Source organism: Triticum aestivum, chromosome 5D (genome assembly GCF_018294505.1).
Source record: "Triticum aestivum cultivar Chinese Spring chromosome 5D, IWGSC CS RefSeq v2.1, whole genome shotgun sequence".
In the NCBI taxonomy this organism is placed as follows: domain Eukaryota; kingdom Viridiplantae; phylum Streptophyta; class Magnoliopsida; order Poales; family Poaceae; genus Triticum; species Triticum aestivum.
Genome location: NC_057808.1, coordinates 494,107,124 through 494,127,646, shown reverse-complemented (window position 1 = coordinate 494,127,646; position 20,523 = coordinate 494,107,124). Strand labels below are relative to the sequence as shown.

General features: G+C 48.5%; 3 protein-coding genes across 5 annotated transcripts; 1 reads left to right on the top strand and 2 right to left on the bottom strand.

Moving 5' to 3' along the window:
- Window positions 1–238: 238 nt before the first annotated feature.
- Window positions 239–1,950, bottom strand: LOC123125699 (purine permease 3). The gene is made up of 2 exons (XM_044546171.1): window positions 1,035–1,950; window positions 239–717 (listed from the first exon to the last, which is right to left on the bottom strand). The coding sequence occupies exons 1-2, from the start codon at window positions 1,851–1,853 to the stop codon at window positions 376–378; spliced, it is 1,161 nt and encodes a 386-aa protein (XP_044402106.1). The 5' UTR covers window positions 1,854–1,950; the 3' UTR covers window positions 239–375.
- Window positions 1,951–7,145: 5,195 nt separating this feature from the next.
- LOC543219 (ubiquitin-conjugating enzyme E2 2-like) lies at window positions 7,146–11,171 on the top strand. The gene is made up of 5 exons (NM_001427957.1): window positions 7,146–7,463; window positions 7,630–7,655; window positions 9,953–10,042; window positions 10,169–10,257; window positions 10,775–11,171. Exons 1-5 carry the CDS (start codon window positions 7,339–7,341, stop codon window positions 10,901–10,903), a joined length of 459 nt encoding a protein of 152 aa, NP_001414886.1. The 5' UTR covers window positions 7,146–7,338; the 3' UTR covers window positions 10,904–11,171.
- Window positions 11,172–11,266: 95 nt separating this feature from the next.
- Window positions 11,267–15,378, bottom strand: LOC123123136 (probable inactive leucine-rich repeat receptor-like protein kinase At3g03770). 3 transcript variants are annotated; one of them, XM_044543586.1, is made up of 8 exons: window positions 15,043–15,368; window positions 13,106–14,894; window positions 12,833–12,966; window positions 12,471–12,711; window positions 12,167–12,375; window positions 12,050–12,081; window positions 11,835–11,946; window positions 11,267–11,756 (listed from the first exon to the last, which is right to left on the bottom strand). In XM_044543586.1, exons 2-8 carry the CDS (start codon window positions 14,469–14,471, stop codon window positions 11,475–11,477), a joined length of 2,376 nt encoding a protein of 791 aa, XP_044399521.1. In that variant the 5' UTR covers window positions 14,472–14,894; window positions 15,043–15,368; the 3' UTR covers window positions 11,267–11,474. The 3 variants fall into 3 exon arrangements, 2 of the variants coding, with proteins under 2 accessions (XP_044399521.1, XP_044399522.1); XM_044543587.1 differs by having other exon boundaries at window positions 13,106–14,891; XR_006460528.1 differs by having other exon boundaries at window positions 11,490–11,756; window positions 12,039–12,081; window positions 15,043–15,378.
- Between the last annotated feature and the right edge of the window lie 5,145 nt (window positions 15,379–20,523).

Below are 20,523 nucleotides of genomic sequence, written 5' to 3'. Positions count from 1 at the left end.
TTGAATATATAACTATTGGATAGTTTGCGAGAAAAAAAAATTCCCACTTGACCATCATCCCCCCCCCCCCCCCCCCCCCTAATGCCTAAATCCTGGCTCCGCCCCTGCCGCCATGCCAGTCGCCACCAGTGGCTGCGACGTGTCCAGAGCCTCCATAGATCGCCACACAAATCACCTCTCCAGCGGGTCACCGCCAGCGGCAACAGGGGTCATAGTCGATTAAACGAAAGATTAACCATGGACAAAGAACATCTTTACTGCTAGACGGGAGCACAAGTTTTCAAGCGAATATTATGTGTGCCATGCCACTGCCATCCATGGCCTTCGGTTCATACATTCTCCCTTCTTTCTCAAAAGAAGCACGTGCTGTTCCCACTAATTTTCGCAGTCACGATCCACACACAGACTTGTCCGGTGCTCTGCCTCCGGGGCCTTGTTCCGCACCTCGCCGTAGAAATAGGAGGCGAGGCCCCAGAGCGACAGCCCGAGGGCGACGCCCTTGGTGCCGCTGAAGGGTTCATGGAAGAAGACGACGGCCAGGACCTCGGTCACCGGGAGGAGCACGGTGATGATGACTCCGGCGAGCAGCGCCGAGCCATAGTAGATGGCGCCGATTATGCCGAGGCAGAAGCACTGGTACACGGCGGCTGTGCCGACCAGCAGCAGGTAGTAGCCCGCCTGGCCGAGTTCGGACTGCCGGGCTTCTCCTGGGATTGCCTGCATCGTCAAGCTCAAATTTAACTCTCGATTTTGGGTCAAATTTTGCAGGCACCTAGCGCACTAGAGCATCTGCATTGCCAACAAATTTTAGTTTGTTTTGGTCTTTTTTACTATTTATTTTTGAATATATTACCGTTCCCTGGGGGAGATGAGCCTGGACTCAGACGTGGATTACCTCATTTTAACCTCTGTTTTAGTTTTCTCGTCGGAGTCACCTTCAAAACTCCTCCGAACGTAAATATTTTAGGCAATTGCAACAGAAAGTAGGCGAAAAGCAGAGGCAAGCGAGGCAGGAATTAGTGCTGAAAACTCACCTGGAAATCGTTGTTCGCCAGCATGCCGACGGCGCAGAACGCCGTGGCGGTGACGCCGATGATGACCTGAATCTCAACGACGAGCGTGTAGGTGAGGGCCGCGGCGCCGGCGCGCGCCGCGTGCCACGCCTGGCTGAGCTCCATGACGGGCAGCACGAGGCCGTAGAGCGCCGCGGCGCCCAGCGCCATGCCGAACCCGGCGGCGTACTGCGCGCCCGACACCCCCGCCGGCCGGTCCCCGCCGGAGCCCATCCCGAGCATGGCGGCGCCGACGCTGAGCAGCACGATGGCGTTGACCGTGGAGCCGGTGAAGCGCTGGCGCACGAGCAGCAGCGCGAAGGCGGCCGTGAAGGCGAGCTGCGTGGAGATGAGGATGGAGGAGGTGGACACGGGGAGGTAGGCCTGGCCGTAGGCGTAGAGGAAGTTGTCGGCGCCGGTCATGAGGCCGACGACGGCGGACGCGGCCAGGAGGCGGGGCGTCATGAGGAAGACGCCGCCGCTGGCCGTGGCGTCCTCGCCCTGGCGGCTCCTGCGGCTGCGGCGGCGGCGGGAGGAGAAGGAGAAGCAGAGCGGCACGAGGAGGAGCGGCCAGCCGGCGGTCTGGAGCAGGCTGGAGAGCCACTTGCGGGAGCCGCCGCGCAGGAAGTAGAGGCGGAGGAGGAGCGGGCCGCAGGCCGCGCCGACGGCCAGGAGCAGGAAGTTGACGGCGAGGAGTGGGTCCCGGAGCGGCTTGGCGGCGGCGCCCGGGAGATCACGCCATCGCCACGCGCTAGCTTCAACCTTGGGCGCGCGGTGCTCGGTCGGGATTTCGACCTCCATCTCTGCAGTGCATGCAGCTGAGAGCTAGCTCGTCACTCCCTTGAGCGTGTCCTTATATATCTTGGTGATCGAGTTTGCCAAGACCTCCTGCCATTTCGGCCTCGTATTTTAAGAGTGCCCAGTCGTTCTCAGCACTGATTGCAGAGGAAAACGGGGACGATGCTTGGAGAGTCAGAACTGTCGGCTGCGTCTACGATCATCTCGGTTGTACGACTTCCACGCCCGATAGATAGATGTTGACCGTATTCTTGTCCGTGCTACTGTGCCAAGGAGAGTGGATTTCTTCCTCCTCAGCTCCATGGAGCCCTGTTTCTGAAAAAAAATCGAAATTTGTATTTTAAAGTTTATACGGATCCTGGAAAAATAAATACACATAAACATTGCGACGCTTACTAATAGTGCAGCTATGTTAGCAGTACTGATGCCAGAATTTTTCTGAAAAAAAATCGAAAATGTTTTTTTTCTGTTTTGATTAAACTGATTTGTTTGGGTATGGTTTGTCATTTCATTTCGTCGGGCAGATGGCCTGCTGGGAGTGGGAGGGACTCAAACAGACTGACGGACACAGACCAGTCGTAACTGAAAGCGACTGTGCATCGCGCTGAGCAAAGCTTCTTTTAAAAAAAAACTAGTAGCTTCTAGCGCACGAGATTGGTACGTTTCAACTAGCCGGGTTGTGTTGCATGCAAAATAACAAGTTGGTAGCAGTGATTCATTCGTCAACCTCCATATGGAAATATTAATCATTCTTGTGCTATTACTTTTGCCTTTCAAAATAAGTTCCAAAGCCTCAAGTCTTGCTGCGGTCGGTTGTTGTATATGTTCACTAGTAAGCAGAGCTAGACGGTAAGCACTACGAACTGGGAAGCCCATCTATGGCTAGGTGGTGTAGTTCGGGTAGTTTTGATTGGTTTTCGTCTCTGTTTCCTGTCGTTGTGGCTGAGGCTGCGACGACAGCACTGATGGCGAATAAAAGACCCTCCTGAATATGTTTAAGAAAATTTAAATCGTCGTATTGTTTGAGATCTTACTCTATTTTGATCGGTTGTGGCAAGAAAATTTAAGATTATCGTCGTATTGTTTGAGATCTTGTTTTTGAACCTGAACTTTTTTTAATAATATGATTGTGTTGTGTGCATCAAGAGATGAAGAGGCCGTGGGTATTCCTTCTTTAAAAAAAAATCTCCCGCGACCGTGTGGTTCCCATGGAGGTGGATGTTGAATATGCCCATTGTAGCAACGACACATCCAATTTCGACGACGGTAAAGGAAGCAAATAACGAATGTTGTGGTGGGTTGCGCAGAAGACGTCTCTTTCTGGACTTGGCACTTTGCAGGCACTTCTCCGCCTTTTGCATTGTATAGATATTTATTGCATGTATTATGAAATAAAGTACCTTCAGGTGTTCTTTCTATGAAAAGGTTGCCGCCAAAACTGATGAGCCAGTGTAAAACCCGCTGGTATAGGGGTTGTAAGATCATCGGCCAATTTTGACGTTGCATAATGTACCGTAAAAAGTCCCAAGAATATATATACGTAGTGTACTCTTTCTGTAAACTAATGTAAGAGTTTTTAGATCATTAAAAAGATGTTATGCTTGAAAAATGTTCTTATATTATGGGACGGAGGGAGTAGTTTACGGATGGAGTATGTACATATCAAGGAAATTGATAAAGTGGCACTCTTTTATTTCATGTTTCACTCATATCTTTGAGTGACCATTAGATCAAATGTCACATCTGTTTTTTGTCGATAAAATGCCATCCGGTCCTTTGGCTTTGGTCTGCCCCCGGTGACTGCGAGGCTCGATCAGATCGATCGATTTTTGTGTGCGCGTGCGTGAGGAGGCTGGCGACCAGAAGCAGAGGAGAGGCGGTGCAGACGGAAAGAAAATTCCCCGCGCCACCGCCGCCTGGCCGCGCTCCACCCGTGTTCCTGCGCCGCTGCCTCGCCGTGCTCGGCCCGATCCTCGATTCTCAGGCGGATTTCCGCACCAGGTCCTCCCATCATCGCCCCGCGTACCGCACGTCAGGGCGCCGCTGTTGATCAGGCAGTCTCGTCGTTAGACGGTTAGAGCATCTGTCTCTTTCTTCACGTAGGAAATCGGCACCGCATGTCATATTCGGCTCCGCTGCCGTGCGCGGCCGCCGCCCTCACGCCTCTGCAACTGCAAGCGGCCACCACCACGGCCACAGCGGCGGCGTTCTCTTGTACGGGAGCACGCACACGCAGGGTCACAACTCACGGCGCCATCTACATCGCTCCGGCCGATTCATCCCCTCCCAACCCCTTCTGGCAGCCGGTGTGCATTTAGGCCAGCGCATCCTCTCTGCATCCACTCCGCTTGGTTGGTTCGCGGACCGATTTTGTTGCTGCGCGGTGGTGCCCTGCGGCTCCGACCGTGCCCCGATAGGTTTCTTCTTCTTCAGCCCCCAAAATCCGTACATTCCTGCCTAAGTGTGGAGTAGACATTCTGCGTTCTTGTGCCGATTTGTGAAGTGGAAGTAGCTTTGGGAAGTAACTGCAAGTCCTAGGCATTGGCTGTTCATGTTGAGCGGGTCAATTTAGGCGCATGCCACGCGTCACCCGGCCAGGTTGTGTCCTAGACAGTTGTAGGATCATCGCAACACGAACCATGTTGCAGACAACCATTGCAACATGAACCATATTGTGGTCACCTTTGGCTTGCGTGACATTGCATTACTTGGGCCTTTTGTCATCCAATGCAATATGGGCCATGTTGTGGTGACCCATTGCAATATGTCCGATGTTGCGAACCCACCTTCCCATCAACGAAGCCTCTCATGGCCGCAACATCATCCATGTTGCATGCCTTGCTACCGCAACATTGTCCATGTTGCAGTCGTCTCATGTGTCCCATGATCACAACATCTCATTGTTGGTCGACGTCTATGGTCGCAGCTCCGCTGCCCAGGGCTCGTAGCATGACCTCCGGCAACACGACCATGGCGATTTGTCATAGCAAGATCCAACCAGGGGGCACATGTATGTGGTCGATTTGGGTGCGTCGAGGAGGCACATCCATGGCGGAATCAGGAGGCAGGAGAAGAGGGGGTCCTTAGCAAGTTCATGGAAGGTAGGAGAAGAGGATCCATGCCAGGAATAGGGAGACAGGAGAAGAGGGATCAGGGGAACATGTGGTTGTGCTCGATTCGGTTGGAGATCTTTCCTACTTCTAAAGATTTGAGTTGGTGGTGAGTTCACACACCCCCTCATGCTCTTACGTGCGGGACATGTTGTAATTGAAATAAAAAAATTCCAACACTGGATAGGAGCAAGCACCTCCTTTTCACGTGGAGCTTCCTCATCTTCTCATGCAACCGCAAAAAATAAAGGAGCTCATGTAACCACCACTGTCCATCAAGACTAAGATGAGTAATTTAAGCCCCCCCCCCCCCCCCCCCAACACGTGTAAAATAAATTGAAACAACCGACCATAATAACATGCTAGAGGAAACAATAATCATAGTTTTAAACTTGTACTTCAATATGAATTTTTTTCATGAATTTCAAAACAGTTAATGAGTTTTTAGAATATTCACAAAATTTTAAAATTCATGAATTTAGAAAAGTTTGAAATTAAAAAATTGTTCCCAGTTGTACAAAACTCTTCACAAATATAAAAATATGTTCATGAATTTATTTATTTTCACAAATTTGGAAAACTTTTATGAATTTGAACTAATGTTCATTGATTTAAAGTATGTTCCCAAATTTCAAAATATATTCGTAAATTTGAAACATAATCACGGATTAATTTTTTTAAAAGAATAGAGAAAGGAAACAACTATAAAACAAACAGGAAAAGAAAAAGGAAAAAGAAAAGAAATACAGGTAGAGGAACAAAAGAAAAACTGGAATTGAACCTTCCCAAAACAGAAACAATCGTCGTACTTAGCCGGACCATAGCGTCCACCGGGTTTCGTGTGCTCGACCCCTTCGGAGATGTGCGTGGATTATGAACTACTTCCTCCATTCCATAATATAGTGCGCCCACGATTTTTGAGATTCAACTTTGACCATAAATTAGACCAATAGTACATAAATTATTTTACTAAAAAATTATGAGTTTGAAAACTTTTTTCGAATACAAATTCAAAGGTATCTGTCATGCTCTCGCCGTAGTCGCTCATGTTGGTTAAATTTATGATCAAAGTTAAATCTCGAAAAATGTGGGCCCACTACATTATGAAATGGAGGGAGTACCATAGTAACTATCAGGAGAAAAAAAATGAAAGTAATTCCACAACCGAAGAACGACGCGATAAAGCGAGCATTACCCTTTCATTGAGTAATTAAGCTCCCTATAGTTGGAACCTCTTGGCGTGTCGAGGGATGTGGGGTCGTTGGGCCCGGCCTATCAAGGTGTTAAATTTGTGAATAATTTAAAGTTCACCAACATTTTAAAATTTATGAATAGTTTTTAAATTCACTAACCTTATTACAAATTTTTGAAAATTTTATGAAATATATAAATCATTGTTTTTATTTGCGAAAAAATAAAATTCAAAATTTAGATCCATCTACATCCTTTGATTTAACAAACTTTGTGAGATAAAAAAACATCACCAACTTTGTATGGGCTGCAGTTGAGCGAGCAGAAAAAGAAAAAGTTTGGTAACCTGTATTAGGGCCAGTCATGCCCGCCAGATGCAATTATGAGTGGTTGCTTGAGTTGCAATGAAATCTTGGGCCGTATGAACCGTAAAGCATCTCGAATTGTCATTTTTTCACAACCACCCATACCACTCAAGAAACAGTGAAGATTGAGTGTCAAAAAAGAAAAAAACATTTTATAGGCCTAAAAAGGAAGCAGATTTTATTCGGAAAAAAAAGCAGATTCTAAAAAAGGCTAAAATATGGAATTCTTTCTTCCTGCACCGCTGCACGGCCAGGATCTGATCAGGAACGGGAAACAACGGTGGACGATCGGACATGGGATGTTCACATGTCAGAGGCCTCGGCTCGGCTGGCCGCCACTCTCTCCGGGCCCCAGCAAGTTCCCCTTTACCACCGCCTACGCCGGCCGACCGTGTCCGATTCGCGGAATCTGAGCCAGCCAGCCACCGCCCGCCCACCATCACAAGCCACCGACAGCTGGGCCCCTCCTTTCCACTTGGGCCAAGATTCAGGCATCCTCATCCCCATCCCGTCATGCCACCTCATTCCCTCACTGACAGCTCGGGCCGTGCATCTGGTCCCACACCGTCAGCGCGTGGCGGCTACGCGAGCCCACGGCTCACGAGGGAGGGGAGGGACGTCACGCTCCTCTCGCCCCTCCCTATACCACCCCCCTTTTCTCACCCCCGCACACGCTCGTCCGCACCGACGAAGCTTCCCTCCGGCTCCCCACCCCCGCACCGCCACCCGGGGAACCCCAGCGAGAAGGGAGGGGAGACGCGGCGGCGGCCGCCGGGCAGGGCAGGACAGCGCGTGCGCGCCGGGAGCGAGGGATCGGTCGGGATGTCGACGCCGGCGAGGAAGCGCCTGATGCGCGACTTCAAGCGGCTGCAGCAGGACCCGCCCGCCGGCATCAGCGGCGCGCCGCACGACAACAACATCACCCTCTGGAACGCCGTCATATTTGGGTAACGGCACAAATCCTGCCCTTTTTCTCTTGTTGTTCCATCCCTAGGTTTTGGTGCTTGGGGATCTCGCGGGGTCGCGATTTCCGTTATAGCTCGGTGCGTCGTTGATGTATGGTACGGCTGATATCGTCCCCTGATGTTGTTGTTGTTTCGTGTGATTCTGCAGGCCTGATGACACGCCGTGGGATGGAGGTGAGCCGCCGGTTCGATTTAGGTTTCAGTTTGTTTCATTCATTCATCCGTGTGTATGTAGCTGCTCGATTACTAGTGTTTGCCTGTTGTGTGATATGCTGATTGGTTGATTGGCGCTGCGGCTGGACCTATTTATGATCTGTCTGTAATCGCGCGCGAAAGATTGTCGTCTTTCTAGTTTGATTTCTCATGTACAAGGTGTGGATGTAGAGCTAATTGAGTAGAAGAACTTTCTGCCCCCAAAATAGCAACCTGCCTAACTAAGCCTGTCGTTTACCAGTCGGTTTATGTCACTGGTATGGCAGGAAACCGAAAGCTGTAGCATCGGTGATGTCCATTGTTTAATGGAAACGTAATGGGCTGCCTGTTGTGATATAGTGATTGGCTAATTAGTACCGTAGTACGGCCTATTTGTAATCTGTAATCGTGTGTGAAATTGTCGTCTTCCTCTTTTGATTTCTCATATACAAGGTGTAGATGTGTAAAGCTAATGGGAAGTGCAATAACTTTCTGCCCCCAAATGCCTACCTGCCTAACTAAGCCTGTCGTTTACCGGTCGGATTATGTCACTAGTACGGCACGAAACCGAAAGCTGTAGCATTTGTGATGTCCGTTGTTTAACGGAAACGTAACGGGCTTCCTGTTGCGATATAGTGATTGGTTAGTCGGTACCGCAGTTGGACCTATTTGTAACCTGTCATTGTGCGACAAATTGTCGTCTTTTTCGTTTGATTTCTCATAGTGTAGATGTAGAGCTAATGTGAAGTACATTAGTCTTTTGCCCCCAGAATAGCAACCTGCCTAAGTAAACCTGTCGTTTACCGGTCGGTTTATGTCACTGGTATGACGACAGGAAACCGAAAGCTGTAGCATCCGTGATGTCCGTTGTTTAACGGAAATGTAAAGTGCTGCCTGTTGTGATATAGCGATTGGTTATTTGGTACTGAAGTTGGACCTATTTATAATCTGTAATCGTGTGAGAAATTGTCGTCTTCCTTGTTTGATATCCAATAACTTTTTTTGTCCCAAAATAGCTACCTGCCTAACTAAGCCTGTCGTTTACCGGTCGGTTTATGTCACTGCTACGACAAGGAACCGGAAGCTGTACCATCTGTGATGCCCGTTGTTTAACGGAAACTGAAAGGGCTTCCATCATGTGTTTGATTGCTGCTTTAATGCTAAAGGGTGTCATCCTCTCACAAGTTAGCAAGAAACATGCTTTTACAGATGTTAAATTTGGTCTAGTAATGTGCACAGTGCAGCTATTTTAAAGCAAGGTTAATTCCTAATCTTGCCTCTGTGTAGTGCCTATCTGGCCTAAGCGCGCGCCTAGCAGCTCTTAAGGCTAGGCATTTCGTTGTCGCCTAGTGCCTAGGGCACACCTAAGTTGCTATAAAGTGTACGTTACAGTTTGCCATACTACCTGGCACACCTGAAATCAGTAATAAGCATATGGCCCATAAAAGAACATGCTCTTGGCCCTTGAAATAATAGTGACGGAGTGTGTGCGTTTCTCCCGCTGCATCAAATATAAGATGTTATTTGACACTATGACAGTGTCAAAAAAGGTCTTATATTTTGACACAGAGGGAGTAGTATGTACTACCTTAGTCTTAGCCTTATGTCATGAGTTCGTCATGTACATGTGTAGCCATCATATGAGCGGTGATTGGGGAGCCCTTGTTTGAGATGGGGTCTCTATTCCTGCCTGTGCATATTGAAGTATGATTTATTTAATTATTGGTATTTGTTCTCGTAGCACAACTGGCATATTTTATCGTGGCACAGTGTATTTTTGTTGGGCGAGGTCAATTCATCTCTAGAGCCCAGAGGACAATCAATTTTGTCTTCTGCAAGGTACTGAGGTGGGGCTGCAGTAATTAAATATCAGCTTTATTTTGCGGGGTTTTGTTTGTTTGGAACAAAATACTCTAGAAGCCTAGAATACACATGATCATCTGATTCAGGAATGTCTACTTTCTACCCAATTTCGGTTGCCTGCAAGGCTGCAAGACTTAAACACACCCTGGAATTGTGATAACTGATAATATTGTTTTTTTGGATCCAGTTCGATGTTCATTGGATTGTACCCCTTTGGTTTGGTTTGTGGTTTATTAAGATCGCAACCTACTTAGTTTAGTTTGACAACCTTATGCTCATGATCCAAGGAAACTACATACATGGTACCAGTGTAATATGGTTCACACTGTGTCTTTCCATTGCTGTAGTCTGGAGAACAAACTAGTGGTTTTAAGTAATCATAAGTTTTCTAACATTTATTATGTTACACATTATAGGTACGTTCAAGCTGACCCTGCAATTCACAGAAGATTACCCCAACAAGCCACCAACTGTTCGGTTTGTCTCAAGGATGTTTCACCCAAACAGTATGTCCTCTTTATGACTACCATTCAATCAATTGATTACTTCTTCAAATGACTAAACTGTTCTCGGGGATTGAAGCCCTAAAGGTCTGTTGGAAATTGGTTTAATGTATTCCATTATCTGTCCAGTTTATGCAGATGGAAGCATCTGCTTGGACATCCTACAGAACCAGTGGAGCCCTATATATGATGTTGCAGCAATATTGACCTCTATCCAGGTATTCTTTAGGCCATCTCTTACTGTGATTATATCAATTTGACAGCTTTGTTGGTTGCTGTTCACTTCATTACACAATGCAACCATTGGTACCTACCAACTACTCTTAAGTTTGCACAATCTGTAATTCTGTATTGCTGTCATCAGAAGTAAAACCTGTTTCATTTTAACAGTAGTATAGAGGCAACAAGAACGGTGCTTGCCTGTGGATTTGCATGAGTTGCACAGTACTGTCACTGAGGCCAGATCCAGATCTTATTGACAACTTTTATTGTGTAACAACCACCTGTCCTATAGGTAACATGCGACCAATAAATAGTTACCAGTGACAGCATGCTAAAGTTTGATCATAAATAGCAAGTTACCAAATACAGCCTTTTCTTCCGTTCTGTTGTGGATGTAAAGATTATTTTCCTTGCTTGCTTCGAAAGTAGTGACCTGGGGCGCCATGGGTTATCTGTCCCTGAATCCACACACTTTACTTAGTTTACTTATTTCTGTCGTGGTTTGCTCTGCAGTCCCTGCTGTGCGACCCGAACCCGAATTCTCCTGCGAACTCTGAAGCAGCCAGAATGTACAGCGAGAACAAGCGCGAGTACAACCGCAAGGTTCGTGAGGTCGTGGAGCAGAGCTGGACAGCGGACTAGCGTTGCCAGATCCTGCAATAAGCAACGCCCGGAACGTCTCCATTTCTGGCTTTGCTGGTCTGTACCGCCGAACTAAAACATTGAAAACCCCATGGCCGTTGTGTCCCTGTGCTTGATCTCCTGTTGTTTTTTCAGTGTGTGTGACCTGTTTGGTGAACTAAGGCATGTTAGCCATTGTAAAGATTTTATGTTATAGCTAAGAAGTTGTTGCTGGTTGCGAGTCTTTGAACCCTTGTGCTTCCTACAGATGGTATTTGTGCTGTTTTTTATACTGATCGGCGTAATTCTCAAGGCATTGGTAGAAACAGGAACGATATGCTTGCCCAACATTATTATTATTATTACTAGCATAGAGTAAAAATATAGGAAAAATTGCTCTTGAGATGAAGGCTTGAGTTAGAGAAACAACAGGGGGATTGGAAGGGAAAAAAAGAGCTCTACACTGACAGAAGAAAAACAACCCTAATAGTTGGAGCCTCCCTGGAGGATAACTCGGTCATCTGCAGCGGCATGTTCATCCATCCTCCTGGGAGCTGCACGGTTTGGACGGGAGAAACAGCTGGTTCATCGTCTATCTGCTGAATCTGGAGGACCTGGCGGTCCGGGACGACGACACCGGGGAGCCGTCGCCGCTCCGGATCTCCCCCTCCCAGTCGTCCTGCACCTGGGTGGCGAACTGGAGGTTCCAGAGCACGTCCTCGACCGACGGCCGGTGCACCGCCTCCTTGGCCAGGCACCTCAGGCAGATCTCCATGACGGTCCTCAGTGATTCCTCTGAACAGCTCTTGCTCACCGCAGGGTCCACGAAGCTCCTCCTCCTGGCCCTGTCCTCCTCGGCCATTGCCCACAGCAGCTGCATCACAAGCAAGATTCAGGTATCTGTGCTGCGTTGTGCACTACCATCTACGACTAGGTGACCGATCATACATACCAGTTCCTTCATTATCTCCACCTCGTATATGGATGTGATCGGCTTTCCAGACACAAGCTCAAGCAGGATCACCCCGAAATCAAATATATCGATCTTGTCGCCGAGCATCGTGCTGTAAAGTGACATTGCAGAACAAGGAAAGATGAAGAGAATATTAGTTGTGCCGGTCGAAACCGCTAGATGGTAAGCATCTGAAGCTCGAACCTTGTATATACCTATCAGTTTGGTGCCTGCTTCCAGCCCCTCCCTGGTTGGATTGACAAACAACATACATTGTTGGTCAGCAATAGCCATAGAAAAACTTCACTCAAGTTAGTTTTTCGCTGAATTACCTCAGATTTTGCAGCCTCTCCTAGGATTGGGATATTGTAGCTGCCGATTTTGGCGACATGGTTCTGGTCTAGAAGAATGTTGCTGATCCTCAGATTATTCCCGAATAGACCAGGTATGATCCCTCCATGCAGGAACTGGATGCCCTTCGCGACACCAATGGCGGCCGATATCCTCTGCCCCCAGGTAAGCTTCCGTCCTTCGGTTCCGTCTGGTAAAGAACAGTTCAAACAAGAAACATAACATTCAGCCATTCGACTGCCAGAGCAAGTGAAATTATGAAGGAGATAAGAACCGACAACTTACGTGAAATCCTGCTCCTCAAGTTCCCGTTTTGCACATACTCGAACACGAGGTAGAGTTGGGTTACGGTGGAATCGTCGAGATCATATTCAAAGCAATGCCCTAGGGCGCTGACCAAGTGCCGATGCCTGAGCCTAGATATCGTTTCGATGTGGCGGTTGAAGCTTTGGGAGCTCTGGTTCCTCTTAACCTTGAGGCTCCTGATTGTCACCGAGGCACCATTGCTTAGCTTCCCCAGATACATCTGACATAATGAACTCATATCATGAGCATAACTGAACAAGTCGTGGTAAAATTTCAGGAATCACTTGCCCAACTCAGAACAGACTGAAGAAAAGTCAGTGGAGAGATCGACGACGCTGTACCTCGCCATAAGAATCTTGCCCGAGCAGGCAAGAGTTTGCGAAGTTGTTCGTCGCCGCCTCGAGCTCGACCAGAGAAAATGATCTGTATGGTGGGATCCCCAAAGCTCCTAGCTTCACTGTCTGTGATATGTAACCTTTTTTTCGTGGTCCCAAATGCCAAAAGGGAAGCAAATGTTAGTGATTTTTTATCAAGTTTGATTTCAAGAAATGAAATTCAGGGTCTCTTAGACTAATTTCACAAGTCAGATGATGAAATTCAGAGATCGATCGTACGTGCATCGGCGAACAGCTTGGAAGGGTAGGCACTGGAAGTAGAAGTATGGTCCTCCATCAATGTCGCCGAGGGCCTGGTCTTCGCCCCTTCCATGGTCATCTTCTTGACGGCGAAGAAGGCCATGGCGCCGACGAGCGAGACGGCGACGAGGACCGCCATTACGATGCCGGCGATGAAGCCCGCGTGCCTGCTAACTTTCTTCTTTTCATTGTGACGAGGAACTATCCCCACGGCCAGTGCCTGGTTCTGACAGAACGGCGACGGGTGCTGCGAGCCGTCGCCCCTGTCCAGACAGTTCTCCGACGAGAGCACCACCGTCGCCGGCTTCCCGCCCGGCCTCAAGCAGGCCGGCACGCTCCCCATCAGGAGGTTCGACGACAGGTCGACGAGCCGGAGGTTGTCGCCGCAGGGCACCTTGTCGGACAGCGCCCCGGTGAACCTGTTCCCGGCGATGCTCAGGTACTGGAGCGACGGCAGGGACAGCAGCGCCGGCGGGAACGGCCCGACGAAGCGGTTCAGCGACACGTCCAGATGCTCCAGCAGGTAGAAGGAGCTCAGCTCGGCGGCGGGCAGGCCCCCGGTGAACTTGTTCCGGCTCAGCACCACCGACGCCACCTTCCTCCCGAGCCGCGGGAACGCCGGTCCGAGCGAGTTGCCGCCGACGTCGAGCACCTGGAGGCTCGCCAGGCCGCGCATGTCGGGGAGGTTCCCGGAGAGGTTGTTGGAGGCGAGCACGAGCGAGCGCAGCGACGGCGCCCTCCCAAGCGACCCCGGCACGGTGCCGGCCAGCGAGTTGTTCCGCAGGCTGAGCACGGCCAGCGCCGGCAGCGCGGTGCCGACCCAGCCCGGCACCTCGCCGCCGATCATGTTGTCGTCGAGGATGAGCGTCTGCAGGCCCTGCAGCCGCGAGAGGCCCCTCGGGATGGGCCCGTAGAGGTAGTTGCGGCTCATGTTGACGATCTCCAGCCCGGCGAGCCGCTCCAGCTTCCCCGGCAGGGGGCCCCAGAGGCCGAGGCCGGAGAGCGTGAGCACCTTGAGGTCGGGGAGCCTGGACAGCGTGGTGACCAGTGCACCAAGGGAGAAGTTAAGCGGGAGCGGCGGCGCGCCGCCCGCATCCCCGGCGATGTGGAGCTGCGTGACGGTGTCCCCGTAGCAGACGACGGAGGCGGAGGGGGCGACGGTGCCGCCGCCGCCGCAGAAGTCGGTGGTGCGGCGCCAGTGCCGGAGCGCCGGGGGGCGGCCCAGCAGCTGCTGCACCTTGAGCAGAGTCCACGTCTGGGAGGCCTGCAGCAGCGGCGCGCCCCCCGGGAGCAGCACCGCCAGGAAGACCAACGCCAGCAAGCAGCTCGGACCAGCCGCCGCCATTGCCGGCCAAGAAGACGGCGATTCCTTCGGCGTCACTGCTCGAGCGATCGATCAGCAAGAACCGGCGGAGCAAAAAGGCGATCGGATTAAGAATGTGTACTGCACAAGCCAATCTGCTTTGGCGATTGCTTTCCGGCTTTGGTGATCGAGGACTGTACGTCTCGGCAGCTGCTGCGGAATGGAGCTTTTGATTGTGGGTTGTGGGTACAGGGAAATTTCAGAGGCCTCGCCTGGATGTAAAGCGGCAAAGCCGCCTGAGGGACAGGTGCTGGTGAGTGGTGACCAGACAACAACAATGTGCACAAGCAGAATGGCGTCCAAATTAATCTCTCACAAGTCACAAAGATGTTGGCACTAGACTAGACTATAGCTTCCTCCAATGTCCAATGCATCCCCGCCCAGCAGCATTAGCAGAGAAGCCTGCTGCAGAAAGATTTGCAACGGCATTAGAGTATATACTTGCTCAGCAGCTGGCGAAAAGAAACATAAACAAGAGTCGGCGTGCCGAGCTACCACTTTGGGGCCAAAGCTGCTTGACAGGAAACCATTCAGAAAATAAAATGAGTTTTACCTTGTAGTTAGTGGAGGAGCAGCAGCCATGGAAGAGGCCAAGAGAAGTTGTGATGGGCAGGACGATGAGCTCTGTTTCCTATTGCGTTTTGGCTGTCATACACACATGCATGCATACGCTCGTGGTGCACTGTGGTGCCTAGTGGAGGGAGGGAGTGTCCTGTGAGCTATGGTACTGGTGCAACTTGTAGCTGCTGCGGTGGAGATTAGTACCGTTCACGGGGGTGGCGGCGGAGGCGCCAGGGAACCGGGAACCCGGAGCAACGGACAGGTGGTGCCTGAGCTGGAAGGCTGGCGCAGGCATCAGTCCGGCGCTCTCCTTTACTCTCTGACGCCCTCTTCCTCTGTCTATTTATATACCGTACCAGCTACTGTAGTATAATCCTTCATTGCTTTCTTGGGATTATACAGATTTTGGTCTCCACCGGTTTCCAAGTATGAGTAGGATATGGCGTTGCTTTATGTCTCGACCTTCTTTTACACAACTTTGCTGATTAAGAGGGACGTGACAGGCTTTCAGCTTTGAGAATGGTGGTGCCGATTTGCCATGCTTCACACCAAACTACCAACACTTTGGCTAATACAGTAAGTAGTAATATAGTTCTGGCCTTCCGGGGCAGAAGTAGCCGTCAGGACATAACATGATGCTATGATTGCACGGTAAACCGTATGGTGCTAGGCTAGCATTGCCCTTCAAATGAACCTTTTCCAAAGTGATGAGTACCTGTGCTACCTCCATTCCATACGGCCGCCCCTTTTCGCACCTACTGCTGGCTACTGTGATCAAGTATCATCAACATGGCTCGCCTCTTTTTCTTGCTTTACCCTTGGATTCCTTGGTTCTTTCCTTTCCTTTCCTTTCGGTAGACTACTTTCACTTGTAGTGCAAGAGGCCACTTGATTTTTCCGGATTTCCTCTCTGCTTTGGTTAAAGATGATGAGGGGGCAGGAAATCAAAGAATGCTCTCTATTCCTGGCATAGAAGAAGGCGTACTTGTGTTAAAGATGAGGTGAACTCGGAATGCAAAGGGAGGCACCGCACGGGGTTGTTTTTTGCACTGAACCCATGATGAGTTCTTCCAACTGTAGACTGCTCTGATGTCCGTGAGATTTATGCGTCGATCGAACCTTGTGAGATAATAAATGCCCATCCTCCAGCCAACCTGTGCCTGTGCCTGTGAATTGTCCTACTCAGACCACGGACAGAAAAAGTTCTTCTCGGTTAACTTTCCATCTCCTCTCAATTCACTTGGCATAAATCAATCATTTTCCCAATTCCTCACATGTGCATATGCAATTGGATTATTGTGAAAATAAAGGATGCACTTGCGCCTGCAAGGAAAGGCAAACACATACTACCTCCGTTCCAAAATAGATGACTGTTAGTACAAAGTTAAGTCATCTATTTTGGAACGGAGGGAGTAATAAAGAATGCACTATGCTTTACACCGGAAACACGTAAATGGTGTGTACGGTGCAAATCCAGAACCTTGTAATAATATTGATGGACTGTTTGGAAAGTAGGATATGAAAAACATAGAAACAGGAAAACTGTAAGACGATATAATATCTTGTGTTGATTGTTTTTGAGATAGCTAACCGCTCATAACAAGGGGTGATATAATATCTTCTGGATTTGTACAGAAATCTGAAACACATAAATGGTACAACATCGTTCACCACATCCAGGAATTCTTCAAGCTTTGGATGCTTATTAACCTTCCACGTCGACGACCTCGCGGAGGATGACATAATTTGGAAGCACATGCAGTGGTATCTACTCAGCACCCCCCCCCCCCTATAAGGCAAAATTCTCTCACCTATGGACTATATGATTTGGAAGATCTGGGCACCACCTAATGTCAATTGTTTTGCTTGGTTGGCCATTTAAAAATGTCAACCACAAGTAGATTGGTCAAGCGAGGTTAGATAAATTGTGGTCTTTGTCCGCTTTGCAAGAGGGAGCAAGAGACCGACGCACACATCCGCTTCAAATACCGCTTCATCTTGAGACTTTGGAGTTTGGTAAAACATTGGTTGCATCTCGAGGTCGATATCTCCTCTTGGCACTTGGACCGCTCCGTGAAAGAATGGTGGACCAACCGGGCTGGCTCTAGCACACCAAATAGAAAAGCCATTGCATCCCTCACGATGCTCGTTATTTGGACAATTTGGAACGAAAGGAATGCAGTGCTCTACCTGCACAAGAGTGCACCACCGTCAATCTTGCTAAACATCATCAAGACCGGTGCGAGCCTTTTGTGTCGCTTGATGACCCACAAGTATAGGGGATCAATCGAAGTCCTTTCGATAAGTAAGAGTGTCGAACCCAATGAGGAGCAGAAGGACATGACAAGCGGGTTTCAGCAAGGTAATTTCTGCAAGCACTGAAATTGTCGGTAACAAGTAGTTTGATAGCAAAATAATTTGTAACAAGTAACAAGTAGCAATAGTAACAATAGGTGTACTTTGCGGCAAAGGACAGGCCAGAATGGTCTCTTATAATAAGCAAAGCGTTCTTGAGGGAACACGGGAATTTCATCTAGTCACTTTCATCATGTTGGTTTGATTCTCGTTCGCTACTTTGATAATTTGATATGTGGGTGAACCGGTGCTTGGGTGATGTTCATACTTGAACAAGCCTCCCACTTATGATTAACCCCCTCGCAAGCATCCGCAACTACAAAAGAAGAATTAAGATAACAATCTAACCATAGCATTAAACATATGGATCCAAATCAGTCCCTTATGGAATAGCGCATAAATTAGAGTTTAAGCTTCTGTCACCCTAGCAACCCATCATCTAATAACTACTCCACAATGCTTTCCCTTAGGCTCAATGATGGTGAATTTTCATGTAGTCGACGTTCACATAGCACCACTAAGGGAATCGCAACATACATATAATCAAAATATCGAACGAATTTCAAATTCACATGATTACTTGCAACATGACTTCTCCCGTGTCCTCAAGAACAAAGGCAACTACTCAGAAATAATATTCATGCTCAAGATCAGAGGGATATTAAATAGCACAATGGATCTGAACATATAATCTTCCACCAAATAAACCATCTAGCATCAACTACAAGATGTAATCAACACTACTAGTCACCCACAGGTACCAATCTGAGGTTTTGACACAAAGATTGAGCACAAGAAATGAACTAGGGTTTGAGATGAGATCGTGTTGTTGAAGATGTTGCTGAAGATTGGCCTTCCAAAGATGATAGGGTTGTTGGTGATGACGATGGCTTCGATTTCCCCCTCCGGGAGGGAAGTTCCCCTGGCAGAATCGCTCCGTTAGAGGGCAAAAGTGCTCCTACCCAAGTTCCGCCTCGAGACGGTGGCGCTCCGTCTCGAAAGTCCTCTCCTTATTTTTTCTAGGTCAAAAGACCTTATGTACCAGAAGATGGGCACCGGAGGTGGGCCAGGGCCCCCACTACCCACCAGGGCGTGCTAGGAGGGGGTGGCGCGCCCTGGTGCCTAGTGGGCACCTGGGTGGCCCCCTATGGTATTTCTTTATTCCATTATTTTTTATATATTCCAAAATAATTCTTCGTGAAATTTCAACTAATTTGGAGAAGTGCATAATAGGTATCTCTGGCATGGCTTTTTCAGGTCCAGAATTCCAGCTGCCGGCATTCTCCCTCTTTGTGTGAACTTTGCATATTATGAGAGAAAAGGCATTAAAATTACTCCACAAAGTGTTATAATGAATAAAAACACTATGAATAACAGTAGGAAAATATGATGCAAAATGGACGTATCAACTCCGCAAGCTTAGACCTCGCTTGTCCTCAAGCGAAAACTGATATCAAAAATCATGTCCACATGTTTAGAGAGACATGTGTCAATAAAAACAAAATACGGACATAGTAGCATCATGCTTATTATCATAACAACAATAAACTTTATCATATAACTTCTTATGAGCAAGTAACAATTCATCACTACATCGAAGTATAAGACATAAACTTTATTGAAAACTAGCAAACTATGTTCTTAGTCAACTTTGCAATTACAATTCATCATATTTTCAGGAAGGGTCTCGTGTCGGAGCCTTTTGGCTAGTCCACATACTCAACCATCATTTAGGCTTTTATGATTGCTAACACTCACAATATATATATATATATATATATATATATATATATATATATATGAGCAAAAAGTTTCAACTGGACACATAGAAAGATAGGGGCTTATCGTTTCATCTCCCAACTTATTCACCTCAAGGGTGATGTCAACAATAATAACTCATGATCACTCACATCCAACTTGATATATGTGCCTATATCTATCCCCACCACATGTTGCTTGCAAAAGATAAAAATAAAAAGGAATAGAGTAAAATACTTTGACTCTTGCATAAATGGTAAATACATAAAAGTAAAACATAGGCCCTTCGCAGTGGGAAGCAGAGGTTGTCATGCCCTTTTGGTTTTGTATGCACAATCTCTTAATGCAAGAGAACGTCACGTTATATTGCCCCTTATGATAGCAACCTTTATTATGCAGTCTGTCGCTTTTATTACTTTGCCATCACAAGTTCGTACAACGCTTATTTTCCTTTACACCAAAAGATCAAACACATTTAGAAGCAATTTTTATTGCCCTTTTTGCACCGATGACAACTTACTTGAAGGATCTTACTCAACCCATAGGTAGGTATGGTGGACACTCAAAACATGAATTTGGGTTTAAGGGTTTTGGATGCACAAGTAGTATCTCTACTTAGTGCGGATTTTTGGCTAGCAAAGATATTGAGCAAGCACCACATGTTGGAGGATCCATGACAATAACTTCTATGTGAATGTGAACAAACATAAATCATTATGTTGTCTTCCTTGTCCAACGTCAACAATTTGGCATAAAATATTTAATGTGGGCTCACAATCATAAAAGATGTCCAAGATAGTATATTTGCATGTGAATCTTCTCTTCCCTTATTAATATTTGTCGGAGTAATGGGCCACGGGTAGCCTAACCCGAGTCCCTGAACCTTTCAAGACATCGGGGCCGGCTGCGCCCCTCGGAGCCTCGAGATGAGGCGCCGCCTTCTGATGGCCGGCTGGCCCAGGCGGGCGGCTGCCTGAAGGCGGCTAGGCTCCAGAAGGCGGCACCAAGACGGGCCGACTCCTTGCAGGCGACCTCCAGAGAGGCCGGCTTCTAGCAGGCGGCCCACGGCGCCCTCAGAGTCTGCGCCCCCATTAAGAAGACAAGACATGGTGAGGCTACAGTGTAGCCCATCACCCCCATATCCAGGGCCGGACGTGGCCACAGTGCTCCGTACGGGCGGAGATCTCCGCTCGGCGCGGCACTGTTGCCACTCCGCCCTTGACGTCATTGCTGGCAGGTGGAGCCCTGTTCCCACGACGGCCTGTCGGTACGGCCCGTAGGCGGCGGGCCCTACTAGGCAGCGAGAGCCCGGAGGACGGCGGAAGCCTGGCCAGTCGGACCCGAGGAAGGCCGGCCTCTA